General features: G+C 41.8%; 1 protein-coding gene across 2 annotated transcripts in view; it reads left to right on the top strand.

Annotated features, from left to right (window-relative positions):
* Positions 1–21,999, top strand: part of adamts18 (ADAM metallopeptidase with thrombospondin type 1 motif, 18) — a 77,598-nt gene that overhangs the window by 31,018 nt on the left and 24,581 nt on the right. For both annotated transcript variants that reach the window (XM_084006668.1, XM_084006669.1), the window contains 7 exons: positions 75–228; positions 2,194–2,289; positions 3,764–3,912; positions 17,130–17,302; positions 18,180–18,310; positions 19,004–19,127; positions 19,429–19,673. In XM_084006668.1, coding sequence (XP_083862794.1) covers positions 75–228; positions 2,194–2,289; positions 3,764–3,912; positions 17,130–17,302; positions 18,180–18,310; positions 19,004–19,127; positions 19,429–19,673 — 1,072 coding nt within the window. The remainder of the gene's footprint in view (positions 1–74; positions 229–2,193; positions 2,290–3,763; positions 3,913–17,129; positions 17,303–18,179; positions 18,311–19,003; positions 19,128–19,428; positions 19,674–21,999) is intronic.

Here is a 21,999-nt window from a genome sequence, read left to right as displayed (position 1 = left end):
CAAATGTCAACTTTGCCAGTCCAGTTATTGCTGCTCTCTCCCTGGCTGACACAGTTGGTTTGCTGTGTTACCAGAACAGCCCAGGCATCCTGCCTGGTGGATGAACCCAAGCAGATCGGTCAGTACAAGTACCCTGAACAGCTTCCAGGTCAGCTGTACAACGCAGACACACAGTGCAAGTGGCAGTTTGGCGCCAAGGCCAAACTGTGCAGCCTTGATTTTGTCAAGGTGAGATATTAACTTTATACATTGTTACCATGGCTGCCAGAATCAGACTTTTTTTAATGTTAAGAGAGGATCACAAGACCACTTGGTATGTGAAGGGTTCACTCTTGATGAACAGACAGAGGATCATCATCTGACCCAGTAGTTACCTGCAGCTCTATGGAGCTTTATAGCATATTTAAGCTCCTAGTTTGGGATTTATTGCCCACATTCTTTGGTTTACTCTCACTGCTCTCATTAGTGTTTTCAGCTGCAGCAGGCAGTTATTTTTATTTATTTATTTTTTTCGCAAAAATGCAAAAACTAAAAGCCCACTATATGCTACCTCCCAAGCACCAAATGGAAGAGAGAACGCTAGCGACTGGCTGGTGAACAAAGTGAAGCATTTAGCAGCTTAAAGAGCCTGATATTTCCCTCAGGAGTTGGATGAAAGTGAACATTGGACTTACATTCACAAATAACGCAACTGCCAAATCTCAAAATGCTGGTGTTCTTCCACATCTCCTGGATGTGTCAAATGGAAACTGTTTACTAACAGTCAATCTACCATATCAAGTTAAAAGGTGATGATATGTTTGAAGTTTTCAGCTGCTGCATCCAAAAAATAAGCTATTGCAGGTTTAACCACAGTGTACTCCAGACAGTATCTAGTGTAAGCGTCTTTTTTGATAAAGTTTTGACCAAAATGGCAGCATGTTATATAGACCCACAAAGACACTTTAAACCAAAGTAAGAACAGTAAGAAAATTTAAAAAAAAGTTGGCAGAACCCATCCTACAATAGATAAAGTTAGTAAGTGGTATGTGCTGTGCAGTTACAAAGAACCAAATCAATAGCAGTTAATATAAATAGTTCTGGTTTTACATGGTTTTACATTACACCCAACATTCCTAAATCAAGTATTATTCATGTGTCCCCTCTTTCCCTCAACTAAGACTCACTAGATGAGCCTCCAGTAATGAGAGGGAGCACCCAGATCATAAAGGGCCTGCAGTTGTCTGCTCTATAATGCTAATAATGCAGTGCTGAATTGGGACTTTATTAATTAGCCTGATCTTTGCACAACAACCTCGAACCCCCCACATTTGACCCACCATTCAATTGCATTCCATAAAGTGAATGGGATCCCCCTCCGACCCCCCCACCTCCAAAGCCTTGGACTCAGGTTTCGGTATTAGCCTTTATGTTGGGTGCATTCAGCGCTGTCGATTCACATGTAAATGCTGTTTAAAATACTATGGGGCATCCTCTCCAGGGCTGTAATTGCTGGGAAATTGACTCTGCCAAATCGTATATATGACGGATTAGGACACATGACATTGCCCTGGTTATTCACAACCTGCTAAATCCCTGCCATGTTCCCTTACAGAAGATCAAACACTACGTCTATGTTTGTTAGACCTGTGTGCAAGTTGGTGGGTGGTAAATTAACCTACACGCTGATGAACAGTGGATTTAGCGCTGCCTTTCACTCTTGTTTTTTTTTTTGATAGGCTCATGTAAAATGATTTTTAGCATGCCTGTCTGGTTGTCAACCACCAACTCTGAGGACAAAGACTTAAACAGACACACCGGAGCAGCCTCCCCTGCTCGTATCCTCCCTCCTTTTGGGTTTCTCTTTGGTTGCCAGTTGCAGTTGGGCAGGTTGCCAGTCTTTCGAACCCGGCTCTCCCTCTGTGCTCACTCGCTCGCTCTGTCTCTGTATTGTTAGGTCAGATGACACATACAATTATAGCCCGTTTCATTAAAGAAGTGCTGTGATTCAATTTGACACTGAGGCTTTGTGGAGAAGCTTATCCCTGGTGGGGGCTTATTGACCAGCGTGATGGTGGTCCTGACAGGAAGCAGGTGCTGTAGGGTCAGGAAGAGGAGAGAGGGGAGGCACACGATGCCAAAAGGCTGTCAGTCTGTGGTCGTAAGAAAACCATCTCATACCAGATTTTTGTGTGTGATTGATTTGTTTGACAGGACATCTGCAAGTCGCTGTGGTGCCATCGCACGGGGCACCGGTGCGAGACCAAGTTCATGCCTGCTGCAGAGGGCACCAGCTGTGGTCCTGACATGGTGAGGAAACTCACTTCTTTGGGTGTGAGCACATTTTTATTGATTATATAAAAAAAATCCACACAGAACAGGAAGAACTGCACAACATCGGCCCAATTCCAGCCTGATGACCGTGTCAGCTCTTGGTCGGGAACCCTAATGAGTGCCATAGCAGACGTCAACGGACACAAAGTCTAGCACATTGGATTTTTTTTTTTTCTTTTTGCCTTCTGCAACATGTTCCGCTACATGTTCTGTTCTGTCACTTTGAGTAATATGGAGCACAGAGCACAAAAGAGGACCGGATGTTGGGTGCTGTGTGGTGCTCTGCCTGTTTGATGCTTCCTCAAGAGATTACAATGTTGTTGAGAAAGAAAGAATCGTGACAGACGTGAAGAAAAGCATTTCCAAAATCTAAAAGCTCCTGCACCGTATCATCAGCCTGTCTGCTGGATTCACTCCACTAATAAGACATCATGCATACATTTCTAATGAATCATTAAGGTAAATATGTATCCAATAGTGTCTCATTTGGATGTATAATGTGGATATGATTTGCATATGAATGAGTGTAGACAACAAATTCAAGAAGACAAACAAACAAGCAAAACCCATAAACAAACAAAACACACTCGTAACTGGATAAGGATCCAATAAGATACTTTAAGTATAATTATGATTTATAGCAATCTGTGTTTTGGGGCCAAATTAATATTGGAAGTGAAAACACTGCCCTTACAAACAGTCAGACAAGTTATAAAAGAACAGTTTGAGGGGAATGCACTTTGTCACCTACTTGCAACTCTTGCTTTAAACAAATTCCCAGTTATTAATATTTATTTAAGAGCAAATATGAATTTAAAGTTTACAGACTGACTGGTATAAATAGTTTTAACTGTGAGTGATTTCAATGTTTTAGTACTGACTTTATGGGCGGTTTAGCGAAATCAGGCTTTGTTGTTGTTTCTATGTCATGATCAACATAATTACATCACTGAGTGAAATGTTATTATTAGCCATAGAAATATTGTGAATATAACAGCCAAGTTGTAATCAATTGAAAAGCATGCTCACTTCTACTGGGCCAAAGTAAATTATTGCTTATGAAAGTATAGCAGATAGCTCACATGATTTTTTTTGTAGTTGTAAGATTCCTTGATTCAAAGTCCTGATGGATTACTGCTCAGTGATGTATGCACCCTTGCTGCTCACGCCTGCACCTGCAGAAGCATTTTTACGTCTCCCTGCTGGAGACAGAGCAGCTCTTCCTCTTCGTGTATAAAGAGATGATATGTAGAAAGTGTGCAGGATTTGGCTTGGATGGGTCCGGGTGTGGTGTAGTTAGAGAGTGCGCATCCAGGTGTGGTGCTGGGCATTAATCCAAACCAGGAAACTCATGCAAGAAGCCCAGGCCAACCCTTGGGTTCTAAAAGAAAGCTCTTTCTGTGCATATTTTTCCTCTCCATTCCTTTACGTCTTTCTCTCTTTGCTCCAGTGGTGTCGGAGGGGTCAGTGTGTTAAATATGGGGAGCACGGTCCTCGGGCAGTCCATGGCCAGTGGTCGGCCTGGTCCCAGTGGTCTGACTGCTCCCGAACCTGTGGAGGAGGCGTCATGTACAGGGAGCGCTCCTGCACCAGCCCAAGGTACGCACACATGATCCTGTGATTCATCAACTCCTTTTGAATGCTATTGACTAGCCAAACAGATGACAAAGTCATTAGGGCCATGAGCCCCGAGCACCTATTGTTATACTGTGGATTTTTTCCTACTTATTATTAGGCCCACGGGGCAAGAGATTTTTTCTCTTTCCAAACTCCTCCCGGCCACAATTTACACTCTATACACATGATATTTTCCAAATTTGTAGACAAACTTGTACTCTTTCTCACAATGTGCTAAAAAAATCAGAGAGATTTACAGAATTTGAATTAGCAGCCTCTAAGTGCAGCCACGTCTGTCTTTGCTCCTCATTGACTCAATACAAAAGAAGCAGTTTTAAACTTGCAACTGTCTCCAAATATTTACTGCAGAAACACCAAAATCATATCAAATCGTCCAGGAAAGCCTTACAGCAATGATGGTCTGTTTTTTTTTTTTTTTCTGGTAGGACCGACCGTTTTTCAGAATGTGCCCAAATGTGAGACCAGTGCAGTAGCAGAAAATCGCTGTTTTTCTGCATGTTTCTATCTGCCTCAGCCTTGGGTTCCTCTATCGTCATGGCAACCACTTCAAGTTGCCGTGGTGACCTCTGAGCCTCAGGCCAGAGCCACAGTTAAAGGGATAGTTCAACATTTTGGCAAATTGGCGCATTGCCATAATCCCTATAGTCACAGCAGTAGGTTCATTACCTTTATTTGTTGGTGTAAACTAATTTTAGCTGCTCAGAGCTACGCTACGGAGGCTAATGGGATTTCTTGGTTTCCCTCATCAAACTCATCAAATACACGATCCAACAACTCCAAAACGCTTTCGTGGACAAGTTGTGACCTGCACATTCACCACGCTATGTGATGATAATGTAACGTTACGAGATGGAGCCGTTTTAGAGGTAAATTAATGCAAAACCTTGTGCGCGTTCCCTTCAGTGACAGTTTATCAGCAAGCAGTCTCTGTCTTTGCCTCTAAAACAACTCTGTCTCGTTTTAAAATATATGAAGAATCTCATCATAATGTACACACTCCGGCAGTAGCCCCCATGGCCCTTTCAAAATTTCCCCAGAGGGAATTTTCTAGTTCATATTGTCAAGTTGCTGTGTCTATAATGAAAATCTGGTCTGGCCAGAAAGTCATTCTTGAAAGCCTTGTGTCCTGAAATCCTTTCCCTCTGAACACCTGAAACCACTGTGTGCCAGGTAGCTGTCAGGGCAGACACACACATGCACACACACACACACACACACACACACACACACACACACACACACACACACACACACACACACACACACACACACACACACACACGTGCCTGATAATGGCTCTCATCAGTCAGCTTGATAGTCCAGACAGACAGACAGACTATCTCTCCCCATGCTCCAGACGAGGAAAACCTCCTAATAGCATGCTCTTGTCTCTGGTAGCTGCCAAGACAGTCAGCAAAACGTCCCCTATTGCTGCTCACTCATACAAACATAATTCTAAATAATTCTGCAGACCCAAACCCTGCAGTGCATATCTCTTTGTGAGCAGAGAGCTCTGTGCATGTCAATACAGGCATGAGATCCTCTGTTTAATGGGATGTGATACTGCCATACCAGATGTAAAATCCCAGCGTCATTGGATGTGTTTTAGCCTTTATTTCACATTCATACAGTTGATTTCTAGATTTATTATTGTTCTGTCACAATGTTTCGATCAGCTCATTGATTATCTCTGTCATTTAATAGAGGACAAGCAGGCTGTCTGCAATGAGATACTGAGCACTGATATTTGTTGTGTTTTTAGCCAGTTGTCAGAAGAATTTAAAGCACTGTTGATATTCAATATTCAAAAAAGATATTTCCATATCTAGCAAGCTCATTTGTAGCATATTTCATGCTGTTTGAACACTAGGGATCCACCGATACCACTTTTTTAGTAGTAGAAGTACTTACATTTCAGCAGATACCGAGTACCGATATGATGACTCAATAATACTATTTAAATTACAGTTCTAACAATAACTTTGAGAACATGTTTACCTTGTCAGATAATCTTCACTTTCTGACATTAACATAAAATAAAAATACAACACGATGATGTTGTTACATTTAATATTCAACTTTTTTTTTAGTTGAGGCTGAAAGACCCTGAGGAGCAGCGTCCTGAGCCGGAGCAGCCAGAATTGTTGCTATCTTCGGGGCTAACCAGCCTCACTTTAATTAAAAGCTGGATGACAACAAGCAGGAACTTAGCTTGTATCTACTTGTAGCATTTATTCACTGACAAATATACTGTACCCACAATGCACTGCTACATTCACAGCTGTAAAGTTACTGCTCACTACATACTCACTGTCACACATTACATCAGGCTGTAGTACATTGGTGAAACCCTGGTAGATTCTATCAGCAGACACACAGCTGACCGCTTCCCAGCTAAATGAAGTGATGTGGTGGAGACTCACTAGACGTCATACTGCATCTGGTTATTATTGCAGCTCATTAGGCTCAATGATGAGAGGTTAATTGCTGCAGTGGTATTAGTACTTTTAAGAGTACTTTTAAGAGTATGAGTACATGAGCACAGTATCGGACACGATAGTGGTATCGGTATCGGTGCATCCCTATTGAAGACACGCGTTTCACTGACTAATGGATCAAGCCTGCGGCTCTACAACAATTGAAGGAAACAGCATCGCCACAAACGCGGAACTTGTATTCATGCATGAGCACACACATCCACACATGCAGTATAGACAGACTCTCATACCACACAAATAAGTATCATGACTTATGGCAGACATCCAAGGCCACTGCACCACCTTTATTGGTCAACAGATCTCCAACTTTATCACAAAGAATCTGCTGTTTGCTTTGTATCCTTAATGATTGCTATCATTTAGGAATTAGTCATAGCAGCTTAGATCATAGTGGTCCAATCCTACATGTCTGCACTTGTGTGTTTCTATGTGGATTATATGAGACACAGTCGCTCTCTTAACCCATAACAACCCAGACCCATTTTCCTTGAAGGAAAATACATTTGTTTCAAAATGTAATTAATTTGACGTTATTTCTATTCTATTTATTCAAATGTGCTTTAAATTCAACATCAGAAACTATATTAAATCACAATTATTGAATCAGATAAATTAATTGAGCAGCTCATTACTATTTTTTCTTATTGTGATAAAAGACATCACATCTGTGTTTCTGCAATGATTTTAATGTTAAAAGGCTGAAGTGACATTTTGGTCATTTTCATTACTTGTTCAAGAAATATGGTCAGAATATTTGAATGTAACAGTACATTTTAATAAAGCATTAGAGTTGTTAAAAGGGCTGAAACTTACCAATAGAAAAACACGCTTTTTTGTTAAATGTGCATGTGTCACTCAGAGACGTGATAAGGTAACGTTGAGGATGCAGGAACTTTGCAGGATATTGCAGGACATGTTTGTGAAGACTGTCACTGTGGGCTCTGAATGGTTAATGACTACTGCTCCTGTGTCCTGTCTTTTAGCCAAGTAACGTGCACATATGAATCAAAATACCATCATCTTTGGTTGCAATGGTTGTCAATCAAATACATAAGACAATATAGTGCTATTTAAAAACAGTCTCAATACATTAGAGAAGACTGAGTTTTCAGAGGATATCGTAAAGTGTCCATCCATCCATCGTCTACATTGTAAAACCCTCTGAGGCAAATTAATCATTTTGGGCTCTATAAATCCAATTGAAGTGCTTTGAAATGAACTGGACGACTGACTGTTTGACTGCTTTCATTTCCTCGTCTTTATCTGAGTACTTGTTGTCACAACCACCTGGCTCAAAGTAGCTGTGACATTAAATGGGAGACACACTACAGCTAGGGGTTCAATAATTAATATATTTATTATTAGCATTAACAGATATAAAGTCAGTAATGTGAAAAAAAGAAAAGTGTAGTGCAAAGTATGTCTAGGGGTGATTAAACAAAAGATGTAAAACACGACGTGTGTGTGGGAGCTGGTGATGGGCTGGAGAGCGTAGAGGCTCTCTCCAGCAGAGCAGCAAGACGAGAGGCAAGAGAGCGAGCAGCCATTAACCAGGTCTTCTTATAGGGACGCCCATTACTCCCAGCACCAATGGCACACTCTGCAGAGAACATACGCAGCATAGAACAAAGGGGGCGGGGCCCCAACTGGCATTAGAAAAAATGTGTCACTGAGAATAACCAGCCGGGCCTCAACATTGTACTTTCAGTGATTACAGTTTCATCAGGTCTTTATTTGGAAAAATGTTTTTCTAACATCCACAGTGTTTTTACTCCTGTGTCCGAAATCACTCCCTACTCCCTATATCGTGCACTATATAGGGAGTTCGCCATTTTGTAGGGGTGTCCGAATGTGTAGTGAGCGTTACTATTCCCTATATAGTGCACTCAAAGTTTCCCACAATGCATCGTGAAAAGTAGTGTACAGCCGATGGTCACTAGCCGAGCAAATTTTACCATCATGCATTGCGCTGAAAGACAAATTGCGAAGGGACGAGAGGAGAGAGAGCAGGAAAAAGCGGAGGAAATATGAATAATCGTACAATAATAAATGTTAATATTTAATATATGTATTGCAGAGCAGAACAAGACGACACAAACGGCCAAAGTGTGATGTTTTCCTTTATTTACTTTAAAAAAAAAACGCGATATATATTAATTAATATACATAGCTTCAGCTAGTAACGTTCCGGGCGCTCGTCCGTCCCACTCACCGCAGAAACATAGCAACGATAGCTTACAGCTAAACAGTAGCCGGGAGCCAAAACAATGGAAGACTCGCGCAAGTTCCCGTCTCCCGACGTCCTCACTCTGGAGCTGTTTTCAAGCCACTAGTGACAAACTTCTTTCCATTGAGTAGTGCCGTCATGTCCATATGACAGTGTAACTGGCGCTAGCCTACATAGTAAGATTGCTTAGCCTTTGTGACAGTTGAAGCTGCTACAAAGACAACAAATCTCGCGCAGTCTCAGTAGGCTAGTTGTGTTGACGACATGAGTGGGAGTCGCGTGTAGCGTGTCGCGCGTGCAGACTGCAGTCTCTCATCAACAGAGTGAGAACAAAGTGACCCTCGCGCGACTGTCCAAGATGTTTCACTGTACTGGCTTGAAAACAGCTCCAGAGTGAGGACGGCAGACGGGAACTTGCGCGAGACTTGCATTGTTTTGGCTCCCGGCTACTGTTTAGCTGTAAGCTATCGTTGCTATGTTGTAACATAGTCATACATATGGACATAACGGCTTCATGGATTTATTACGGACAGGACGACTGCACTGCTCAGTCGTTTCTTTATGGATACAAAATCAAAACTACGAGGAAAACGTCTTCGTTTCTGCGGTGACTGGGACGGACGAGCGCCCGGCACGTTACTAGCTGAAGCTATGTTGCTATGTTGTAACAGTCATACATATGGACGTAACAGCTTCATGGATTTATTACGGATAGGACGACTGCACTGCTCGGTCGTTTCTTTATGGATACAAAATCAAAACTACGAGGAAAACGTCTTCGTTTCTGCGGTGACTGGGACGGACGAGCGCCCGGAACGTTACTAGCTGTAAGCTATGTTGCTATGTTGTAACAGTCATACATATGGACGTAACAGCTTCATGGATTTATTACGGACATGACGACTGCACTGCTCGGTCGTTTCTTTATGGATACAAAATCAAAACTACGTGAAAAACGTTTTCGTTTCTGCGGTGACTGGGAGGGACGACAGGAGCTCGGCTGTCTACTGCTAATGTCTACTCTACGGGGTGATTTGAGGTGAGTAACTTCATGCTAAAACACACACATTTATGTCGTTTTGCAACACTATTTGTGCTAAACGAGCGCCGTGGTGTCTCGTACGGACCCAACCTGTGTTGCATAGGTCTTGGAATTGTTTTCTGAGGCCCAGGAAAGCAGATACAACGGTGCCCCAATGGGTTAGCATTGTAGCGAGTCTGGAAGGCTGCCAGGCAGGTACAGATCTCGGGCTAAGCAACGTCAATTTTTGTCTGGTTTTTTGCTTCTAATAAGTCGGGATGACCCTGAGGACAACGGACATGGGGTCAAAAATGACCGGATTTCTCCTTTAAGATGAATTAATTACACAAAAATTAACGAGTTAAAAAAATTAACGCATTTTAAGCGCACTTATTTTTGCACTTCGGAACTTTTCTCACTGGATGAGTTTCAGGTGGACCGATTATACTGGAGCACCAATTAGCGTTCATGACTTCAGACAACAACAAACCACAGTGAACATGAACGAAGAAGAAGCTGATGAGACCGCTTTGGTTGGCCCCGTGGATGGGAAATTTTGTTTCAACGAACGGATGGAGCGCGATAAGAGCATGGTTGTGTGCAAGCTATGCAACAAGGAATTCGCATATCACCGCAGCACATCGAGCCTCAAGTATCACCTCAATGCAAAACATATAGCATCTAGCCTGGACGTTAGCCCGACTCCGAGTACAAGGACCCACACCCAACCCACACTCCACCAGATGGTATTGCTACACTAAATGGCAAAAATTGCACTGGTCTGTTGGACTTGGTTGAACAAAAATAAACAATATTTTGTTGCTTAAGCTTATGTATTCAGTCATTATTCAATGGTATACTAAAAATCCATGTGAAAAAAATTACTTCTCACTGTCAAATGTATATGCGATTAAAATGCGATTAGTTTCGATTAATTAATTACAAAGCCTCTAATTAATTAGATTCATTTTTTTAATCAAGTCCCGGCCCTAGTATTTACATTTACTGACTGATTCACTGATGTTCAACTTCTTTCAGCATTTCCATTTCAACTTTTAGTAATTTTGAATTGACTGTCAGCTCCACTATGACTTCAACTGTTTCACATTTCATAGTGATGTCCAAATGAAGCTTCGTGAAGCATTTTCTTTATTTTCTGAGCCCAATAGATGGCGCTCTCTGTTCAACAATGGGTTGAAGGCCGATATATTTCCATTGCTTTCAACCCTTTGTTGAATAGAGAGCGCCATCTATTGGGCTCAGAAAATGCTTCACGAAGCTTCATTTGGACATCACTACTATTTCAGCAATTGGAAATGTGTAACAATGACCTATTATGCTTTTTTGCTTCTGGCCTTTCCTGTACTGTAGTATACAGTTTTTCTGGATGTAAAAGGTCTCCCGAGTGTCAAATCCTTAAGTCCACGTTCAATGGTAGTTACCCTGCCCAACAGAAACTCTTCTCCTGAACAGCCTGAAACACCTCAATTCAAATCTTGCATTTTCTTCCATATAGTGATGAAGTCACAAAGTATTTGCAATATATCTGCCCAGCTGCTAGTTTGTCACACCCTCAAATAAAGCTAGTAAGTGTGGAGCTCAGCATGGAGTCTCCATGCTGAGCAAGAGGCTAAAATGTATTTTGATCACTATTCTTGCAGTTCACCTCCTGGTATCTGGTTATGGTAATTGTAATGCTAAGCTGTTGACCGATCACAACAGAGGCTTTTTGGGAGGGAGGGGCAGGAACTCAAATAGAGCGTTTCAGAGAGAGCTAGTTCATACACATGTTCTCATAGCAACCTGACATACATGTATGAACCAGAAATATACGCTTAATATGTCTTCTTTAAACATATTTCTTTAGCTGTGAGAACAAAACCTTTTTTTTTTTTTTTTTTAAACAGCCTTTTCCAGTTTTAGGTTATTTTTTATTTATTCATCATATCAACTTGAGCATCCTGTTTAGCTATTCAGACACTTCTACTATTGGATCCTCTTTACTCCACAGGCTTCATTACAGCTTACTTAGCAGCCAGGCAGACAACCCATGAGGGATCAAACACCAAAAGGATTCAGAGGCAGACAGGCCCTCATATGATACACATTATACACCAGAACCGGCAGACCAAAAAGGGCCACAGAGCCCTACCAGGTTAGCTGTCAAGATCATTTATCATTCCTGTGGCACTAAAGAGCGCTTTGTAGCTAAGAAATGGGTTGGTGGTGCTAAACGGGGAGTTACAGGGTCAGTGGGACAGAAAGGGGATGGTGAGATGGGGAGGGCTGAACATTAAGGCTGGGTCCAAAATCACTCACTAGTCACTGTAAAGTGACTTCTACGTGTGGTAGTGTCATGTTGGGTATATTATTTTACCTTACATAGTGAACTCAGAGTAACCCTGCAGTTCATCTTACAAAATTGTGTAGAACTGATGGTCACTAACCAAGCATTATATAATGTACTATAACACAGAGGGATACAAAGTACTTACTCACAACAAATTAGCTTATATATGTATTTATTACAAAATATAATGTTGGTATTTATTATGGATGATCCACCAGCCGCTGCTGATCTCAGGTTTTGATGTTATTAACGGATTAACAGAGAAAATTACCTGAGAAGTGTTTTTAATTTTACAGATGAGCTCACTACATAGTCCTCTACATAGTCCTCTATATAGTCATCTACATAGTCCTCTATGTAGTCCTCTACATAGTCCTCTATATAGTCCTCTACATACTCCTCTAGTCAGCTACATAGTCCTCTATATAGTCATCCATATAGTTCTCTACATAGTCCTCTATATAGTCATCTATATAGTCCTCTACATAGTCCTGTATCTCGTAATCTACATAGTCCTGTACATAGTCCCCTATATCGTCCTCTACAAAGCCCTCTACATAGTCCCCTACATAGTCCACTATATAGGCCTCTATATCGTCTAGTGGACGACGTCCACTACATAGCAGTGTCTGGATAGTGAGTCGGTTACAAAATTATTTCGGACACAACCTAAATCCAACAAAGCCGAGTCATGATATGATTTTCAAAGACACACAATGAGACAATGAAGACAATAGAATCAATTTTATGGTATCTCTTCACCTCCATCACCATGCTCAACACACTTTCACCTGCAGAATACAGACACCCAACCACACTCGGACCATATCCCAGCTGCAAAATGAACCCTGAGTCACATTTTAGTTCTTGACTCAGGATGTTTGTCTCCAGTAATCTCTGCGATTATTTTGGCTGGGCCCCTCTGCTCTTAATCTGAGCAGAACAAAAAGGATTAGCACCAATCTGACTGTCGGTCTCTAATGTCATCTTAACCCCCAAAATGAACTGTCTGGACAATCTCCTCAAAGATTACTGACATTTTAGAATTCTTGTCAAAAACCATGTCTCCAATTTTTTGACAATTTCTATTAAATCCTGCATTGTTTGGAAGTTGACCACACAGACGTGATGCTTCTTGAAAATGTCCGCCTCTGGCCGACTGCAAAATCTTCGCTCAGCAGGAGCAGTCTTAAGTGTAAGTGTAAGACCGCCGGAAATGGACCCCATAGTCTTTTTCGCCATGAAAAAACATCAAATAAGCCATCCAGACAGTTTTTTTCAATGATCAGGCACCAACAACATAGTTAGCGAACCCGGAGTTTATTAAAAAAGACTAGTTTAGAAGTCTGTGCCTTACCAGTAGGCTCATGTTGACAGGTAGTCCATACAAGTCGATTACCGAATGCACTAGAGTTCAGTTCAATGAGGAAAGTCTTGATTCGATAATCGACTTGTACGGACTATACTACGAGAGTACCTGGAAGTTGGGCAGTGAGTAAGTCTTTCAAAACAGTCCTTTTTAATAAACTCCAGGTTCGCTAACTACGTTGTTGGTGTTGGTTTTATGTGTAACTTCAGTGAAACAGTCGACATGAAGCACAGATTGTGTTCCATCTTCTGTTCACATAAAGAATCTAACCTAAGCAAATATTCATGGCATACCTGGAAGGAAGCATTTGCCGAGCAGAAGACCAAGTGCAAACGATGTTGAACAACAAGAAAACTTAGCGAAACGGGCAACATCCATTCACCGTGCAACATTTTCGGATAAGGAAAAGAAACGAGGCGGTCCTGTTTTAAGGGCACTTGGAACATTATTCATCAACTCCATTCTTTCCCTTATGCTACTGAAGAGGTTTGGTGCTATTTTGAGCAATATTAGTGGTTAAAATATGCCGTTGTGGATGCGTTAGGCGCATCGCCCCAATCTAATCAGTGTTAGCGCTATGGGGCTGTTAGCGTCTTTCGAGGCTTTCTCGATACATGGGTGATCACTGAACAAAAATGTCTGGATGGCTTATTTAATGTTTTTTCATGGCGAAAAAGACTATGGGGTCCATTTTCACCGGTCTTACACTTTAAGAATCATGTTTTATGATTCTGCACCTCCTCATCCATTTTATGGGGTCAGCATGTATCTTTGCTCAGTCTTGAAAATGAGTTGTTTGGGATTATCTGATGAAAGCCGTCATTGAGCCCAGACCAGGGTTTCAGTGTTGATTACTTGTTGAAAACTGGGTGATATTCTGCCTTTTTGCCCTCTTTTCAACCAACTATAATGCAGTCACCGCATCAACACGTCACAGTTTTGGATAATTTATTGAGTATTTTTAGCTCTTACTTTATCGGCAATGATACGTTGTGGTTTCTTTGTTTCCTTCTTTTGACAAATGTACTTATTGTAAGTCTCGCCTCTGATCAGAAGGCCATGACTGACGCAGTATATGACGAAGTCCCTCACTGGCCTGCCATAAGCACATTACCATATGGGCTGCATTTGTCTGCCACTAAATCGTAATAGGATCAGGCCTCTGAAAACCTGGGCCAACACCCCCCACCCCACCCCACCAACCCCTCGCCAAGGGAAGCGAGATTGGCACAGAGTGGATTTACACACATACACACACCTTGGGGTGCTCCATCACTCTTAGCAGCTTAGACACTATTTGATTGGGTACAGGTCTGAACGAGGGAGTACAATAGAAATGTAGTTAAACAACACACAGTTTTGCCTCTGATTGTTGCTGACATTCATTGAGTGCAGACGCGTTCAATACTGTTGCATCAGTAAAAGAAATATGCCTCCAGTAGAATTCTCTTCTCGGTGTTTACCGTTTACTCCTTTTCAGTTCCTTCTCCAAAGCACTTCTCTTCCAACCGTGCCAGGGCCGAGGAGGTGTACTGGGCTTGAGCACAAACTACTCAAACAAACTAGTCAAACAAACTAGACTTTAGGGTCAAACGTGCTTGGGCACATAAGGAATGCCTAGTGTGAGTACACGCATTAGGCATGTTTGACCAGCATGGACTTTCTGTGTGAGCTGACCACTTTGGCAAATAGCTAAACTCAATGTCCTCTGCTGGTGGTTGTGTTGGAATTTCCAGTACAAGTCTGGCATTCTAATATTGACTGAATGGCATTCCAACTTCATTTGGCATTTGACATCCCTAATAAACGAACATGATCTTTCCTGCTAAAAACTCACTGACAAGATAAGATGCTGTAGTATTGCTGAAGTAGGATTTGTCATGGATGATGGGGCGTAAGAGAGAGATTCTAAAATGACACCATCTTGGATTTGATTTCATTATGATTTGATTTCATTGTGCTCTGAAAGATTTCCTCTCGGCTCATCAGTCACAATGATTGAGAGACGCTGGTGTGCAAACTTGTGTTGTGTAGCTTGAAAGCTGTTATTTTTCGTTTCCCTATGAACAGATAAAAATTGATATTCAGAGTTTCTCACTAAAGCAAATTATAATGGAGGCCTCACAAACATCCATCCATCTGTATTCAGGGTCGCGGGTGGGAGGGGGGGGGGGGGGGGGGGGTCCCAGCTGACATTGGGCGAAGGCAGGGTACACCCTGGACAGGTCGCCAGTCTATCACAGGGCTGACATGTAGAGACAGACAGGTACTATCACAGGGCTGACATGTAGAGACAGACAGGTACTATCACAGGGCTGACATGTAGAGACAGACAGGTACTATCACAGGGCTGACATGTAGAGACACACAGGTACTATCACAGGGCTGACATGTAGAGACAGACAGGTAACCAGTCTATCACAGGGCTGACATGAAGAGACAGACAGGTAACCAGTCTATCACAGGGCTGACATGTAGAGACAGACAGGTAACCAGTCTATCACAGGGCTGACATGTAGAGACAGACAGGTAGTCTATCACAGGGCTGACATGTAGAGACAGATAGGTCCCCATCCTGCATGTCTTTGGACTGTGGGAGGAAGCCGGAGAACCCGGAGAGAACCGACGCTGACACGGGGAGAACATGCAAACTCCACACAGAAGGAACCCGAACCTAAATCTCACTAACATGTTGAATGCATTTTCTGTCTTTCAAAAAAATATTATTTAAAACACATTCTCATACCTAAACAACGGAATAGGTAACTTCCAATGACTCCACTTCATAAGGGCCACTTGAGATTGTTAAAACATTCAGAGGACCATCTTTCCAAATATATACAGAAAAAATTATATCATGACAAAAAATAGGAGAAAAGGAAGAAAAATATAAACTTTTATGTAAATATGTGTTTTGCTTCTGTAAGCTGTAATAAAAAAATGTTCTGCATGTACCCTTACACATCGCTGACAGACATCATCATTACACTTTTAAAAAACAATACATTTTAGCTAGCTAACAGTGGAAAAACACATTTGATTCTACCTGTGATAGGTCTGGATTGACATATTGATAAGTGTTACCAGTCACTGACGTTTTTTATTATCATTGAGCACATTTAGAAATGCTCTCCGACTGTTTGGCAGTACCTATGTGGCCCACTAGATGGCGTCTTGCAGCCCGCCATTGGTTGAGAATAGTGACATATATGAAAGTTGGAGAGTATCAGCAACATGTGCACGTTGTAAAATAGTCACAGTTTTAAACCAATGACTTCTGGTTTTACATAGGTGATGGAAAGCAGCCTCCTGGATGAAAGTCCTGTATTTCTATGACCCATCCTTCCATCTCAGCCTCCTCCCTACACAACCCGTTCACTACCCCAACACATCACACACATCACAGTTGGTCAGTCAAACAACTTCATTGTAAACCCTCCCGTTGCAATAGTTGTCAACAGGGCTTTCGTCCCAGAGACTTTTGTTCATGCCCTGTGTGAAACTAAAAGTAAACGTTGACAATTTGTCACCAGCCATTAGTCACCTTTGACTTGCTAGTGAAGTGACTCGTTTGTCACTCACTAGCAACGTGAGTAGCTAGTCACTTGACGTGAAGTTAGGTTAACTTTATCAGTGCTTTTTTTCCCCTTTAACTTCCGTCTTGCAAATATGTTAGTTGACCTGTAAATCTGTTTCTTTTTCTTCTTTTCCAGGCCACAGAACAACGGCAAGTTTTGCTTCGGCTCCAGCCGTCTCAACCAGCTGTGTAACACCCGGCCATGCCCTCTTAACGATGTGGACTTTCGAGCCCAGCAGTGTGCTGAATACAACAGCAAGCCCTTCAGAGGCTGGTACTACAAGTGGAAACCCTACACCAAAGTGGAAGGTGAGGTGATCAGTTTTTATAAGACCAAACAAGTCCGTCCAGTTCTGTCATAGATTTTCTACCTTACAATTACCCATTGTCTAAGTATGATGAAGACATCTTTGCTGTATTATGGGCACATAATGCATAAGAAAATAAATGTCATTGTTCAAAGAACACAGTGCTGCTAAACACAGAGTGAAGTGCATATTGCTCAGGGCAGGCTTTTTGTTGTCTTAATTCCATAGATCTTTTCATTCTGTACTCTGGGAGTCCTAATCTTTTTTATAACGTGTTTCTGTAATGCCAACCTCTATTTACTGCTGCGATGATTAGGGCCAAAAAGCTGGAGGAAACTATCACTCTGTGTAATGTGCATGTAGTCACCTGCACTCTCTGACAGAGTGGGAATAGATTTAAAAAGGAAGCCTACGGGCCAGCTTTGTTACACAGAGCGGAGGGAGAGAGTGCAGTGAAGGGGAGCAGTGTGATTGGCCGTGGTCCCAGGCCTGTTTAAGCTGTGGCTGAATGGGAGGGGATGTAGAGAGGAACAGATTCTGAACTGCCTTCTGAGACCTTGGGCCAAGTCACCTTCACCGTCATTTATCTTAATCAAACACGGCTGTAGAGACTTGTCTGTGATAACTGATCTGAACCACAAAGTAAAACTGGAGCCCCACATGAAAACCCCTGGGCGCATTCATATGCAGTGCCTGTCTCTACCAATTCAGGCTCAGCAGTAGTGGTGTAAAACAGGTTGCAGTACAGTAGCCACAGTGACTTTAAGTCTACCAAGTCATAGTAGAACTGAATCAGTCAAATTTAAGTGTAATTCCCCCCCAAAAGTTTCAAGTTTTCCTGCTATTTCTGTGTGTATTTGTGTCTTCTTTGTGTGCAGATGAAGACATCTGTAAGCTGTACTGCATTGCAGAAGACTTTGACTTCTTCTTTGCCATGTCCAGCAAGGTCAAAGACGGCACGTCCTGCTCCGAGCACAAAGGAGATGTTTGCATCGATGGAATGTGTGAGGTACAACTTCTGCATGGACTCACTGTGCTTCACAGTTAGAACAGTGCAGTTTGGGGTAAATGATTTGCAGTAGCAACACCTGCCTATAAAAAGAAGGAAAACATTGGAACAATATTTATGAAATTGTAAGGAGCCAATAGCCCTGACCAACTGTAGTGTAAAAATATGATTGCAATAGATATTTTGGGTGTAACCTATAATAAAACGCATGAATACACAAGCATCAATTCATATTGGCATGTTGAATGCTACAGGTGTTAAAAACCTGCCCAATTCAAGGTTTCAGGGATGATATATGTTGTCATTATGCAACACAGATACACATGGTATGTGGTCCAGCAAGTCTTGCTGGGTGGTTGGCAGTGGACGGTGATCCTGTCAAGGTCCCCTTCACTTAATCCAAACCCCACACTTCCTTTTGAGATGTTGATAAGTGTATTCGGTAATAGGCCATTCAGTGCTCCCATAATTAAACGAATAGACAGCAAATGAAGACAAAAATGATACAAAATGAATGGGGGCCGTTGAGAGATGAAGAATCTCCCCCGCGTCATTTCAGTATTTCGTCTTTTTTTTCCCTTTTATTTCTTAGAACCAAACAACTGTAAAGTGTCTATTTTATGTCATATTATTCTTTTCTCGAAAATGAATTGAGGTCCGTCCACATGGATGGGTGTTTTTTTACATGTGCAGGCAGTAGGTTGTGACCAGATTCTGGGCTCCAAGGCCTCTCTGGATGCCTGCGGCGCCTGTAAGGGAGATAACTCCACTTGCAAGTTCTTTAAAGGCCAGTACACTCTTCAACACAGGGCCAACGGTAAGCTCATCTTTTTTTGTGGTGTGTCTGTTCATGTAAACTAGCTTAAATTTATAAAAGACAAAGGGCCGACAAGCAAGGACATAGAGAAAATTCATGCACAGTAAAATGCATCTAATCCCACCTTTATAATGGACTGATTGACTTCAAGTGAGGTTAAGTGCATGATGAGGTAACGTAGGGATGACACTGTGTGGACACAGGATTTCATGAAGAAACGTTACATAAAAATAAGAGAACTGCAATAACCAAATATAAGTATATTTTCTATTTTCTTTACTTCCTTATCGTTTTCTTCTAGAGTACTACTCCATGGTAACAGTCCCAGCTGGGGCACGAAGCATTCACATTCAGGAAATGCAGGTATCCACCAGCTACCTGGCTGCCCGCTCCATGAAGAGGAAGTATTACCTGACAGGGGACTGGACTGTGGACTGGCCGGGGAAGTTCCACTTTGGTGGGACCGTGTTCGACTACCAGCGCTCTTTCAACAAGCCGGAGAGCCTTTATGCCGCTGGACCTACTAATGAGACGCTGGTGTTTGAAGTAAGCCGCTGCTGCCGGGTGATGTCCGTTTGTGGCAATTGACAGTGACAGGGTCCCTGGCAGAGCTGCCGCGCCTCTTTTTTTTTAACGTCTGGTTATGAATAGGCTTAGATGGAAAAAAATAAGTTTGGGTGGTAGGGAGAACTCGGCTGGTTGTAACTGCCTGCAATGCTTCTGCGGGGGATTCATTGTGTTTGGTTATTGGTTATGTCAGGGATGATCTGGGGATGGGTGGGTGGCGTGGAAGACTTTAATCAGATACATTGGGAGGGTTCAAACAGCCTGTCCTGTGCGGAGCGGCCCTCTGTGTGGGTAAAAGAAAGGGAATATAAGGGTAAAAAATAGAAGGAGACAAAAAAAGGTTTGTGACGTGTCTAGGATTAATTCAAATCAAGTGAACACTTCCGGTTCACCTGGAACACACTGTCAAAGTGAATTTAAGACAGAAAGCTCAATAATTGGCTCTTTGTCTAAATCCAGTGGTGACTGGTGATATATATATATATATATATATATATATATATATATATATATATATATATAAAAAATCCTCAAAAACAGTAATAAACGTTATTTCAGTCAATTATTCCTCCCCTTTAATAATACCTATTGGTATTGTATTGTATTGGTATTGCATTTATATCGTTGGAAAGCCTGATTAGTCACCTTTACAACGAGGTACAACTTGCAAGGATCATGCATTCATGGAATGAGCAACACAGCTAACCGTGTGGGTAGTGGCCCAAAAGAATGTGCCAAAATCCCCTGCAATATTCTAATGTTGGTATTCACTCTCATTTTGAGCTTCTAGTGCTGGCAGGTGTATGCCAGTCACAGGTATGCCTAGCACGTGGCACCTTATTGCCACCAAATTGACAGCACTTGTGTGCATTGGTCCTGCAACTTTGTTGAGTTTGTGTGTGCTCCAAGCATAAACAGAAACATTTCCTTCACATGCGTCATGCATTCACATAAAAGCTCAGCAAGTGTACATGTGACCAATCAGACGGAGCCCCATACAGATAACCGCCTTCCACACTGGAGAAAACATTGCATTGGACTACGTGAGCTGTTGGCCCGCTGCCGTTTGCATCACTACTGACTACGAAGTGAACTCAACCACCGAGTCACACTTCAGTGTTTTGGCCTCAGGCTGCATCTCGCCATCGGTAAGTGGAAATGAATGCATGTGCTTTACATTACGTTATCGTTATCTTTTGCATTTTATTTTGTTACCCGAACAACATACCAGGATTCTTCACTAAAATGATTAAAGCATGCCCATTTTATTACCTCATGTTATTGAGCCTGTTAAGTCTCTGGGTTTAGATAATTGAACCTTTTGAAAATCACAGTTGTTTATTTGATCTTAAATTAGTGTATTACTCTAATAAAAGCCATTCAAATGTTCGCATTGATATCTAATCACATCTGCGTCCGCAGCTAGAAGCAGGTTCTGGTCTCATTTCGGTGTACGCTGACCTCAATATTAAGCACACTCTCTGCACAAGGACCACATGTTCCCTTGGCTGCATCCCATTGGCCAAAAGTTCTTCCCAACATGTCCCAGTATGAATGTGAGGATGACGAACTGGAAGAAGTTGAAAATCATTCATTTATGGAGTTGAGTCGTATCAATATGAGCCTGAAATTCACAAACTGAGGTCTAACTTTCAGCCAATCGTTGACCTCCTTTATACTTTGGTTCTGCCCTCTGAGCTGTCAATCACAACAGAGCAAAGAGAGTCATTGGGCTGAATTTTATTACGCCTGGAAAAATAGTTCCTTACAATAACTGAATTTCCAACTGTGATTTTGAGCTAGAAAGAGGATTTTAACAAACAACATTCTGTAACTTCTGTTAAATGTGGACAAAGCGTAAACAAACAAACATTCGCAAAAATCATGCAATTCTGCTAAACATGGTAGAGGTTGATTTAAGCTAGGTGGCTGATGTTGTCGATGGACAATGACATGTAGTGACTGGTATGGTCCTTTAATCATTTCAAATGTGTTCATGTCTTGTTTGCAGAAGAGGCTGGAAGCAGAAGATGAAGTGAAAGAAGTCCAACAGGAGCTCAACCTCCCAGAGACTCACTCATCACAGAATGACCAACCAGCTGGTGCCTGGAAACATTAGTTATTTTAAATGACAATGTTTAATTTGTATTCAGCTGTGGTTTATGGTTTTCCTCCAGATATCTTTTTTATTTCAAAACTGTATGGTAAGAGATGTTTTTGTTGAGATTAGGAGAAATATTTTGAAGGTAGCAGGGGAAATTAAACTTAAATTATAAGTAAATGTTTCATTTAAATTTGTGTATTG

Source organism: Eutrigla gurnardus (genome assembly GCF_963514095.1).
Source record: "Eutrigla gurnardus genome assembly, chromosome: 1".
Taxonomy (NCBI): Eukaryota; Metazoa; Chordata; class Actinopteri; order Perciformes; family Triglidae; genus Eutrigla; species Eutrigla gurnardus.
Note: the sequence above shows the minus strand (reverse complement) of the source record. Positions and strands in the feature narration are given on the sequence as shown.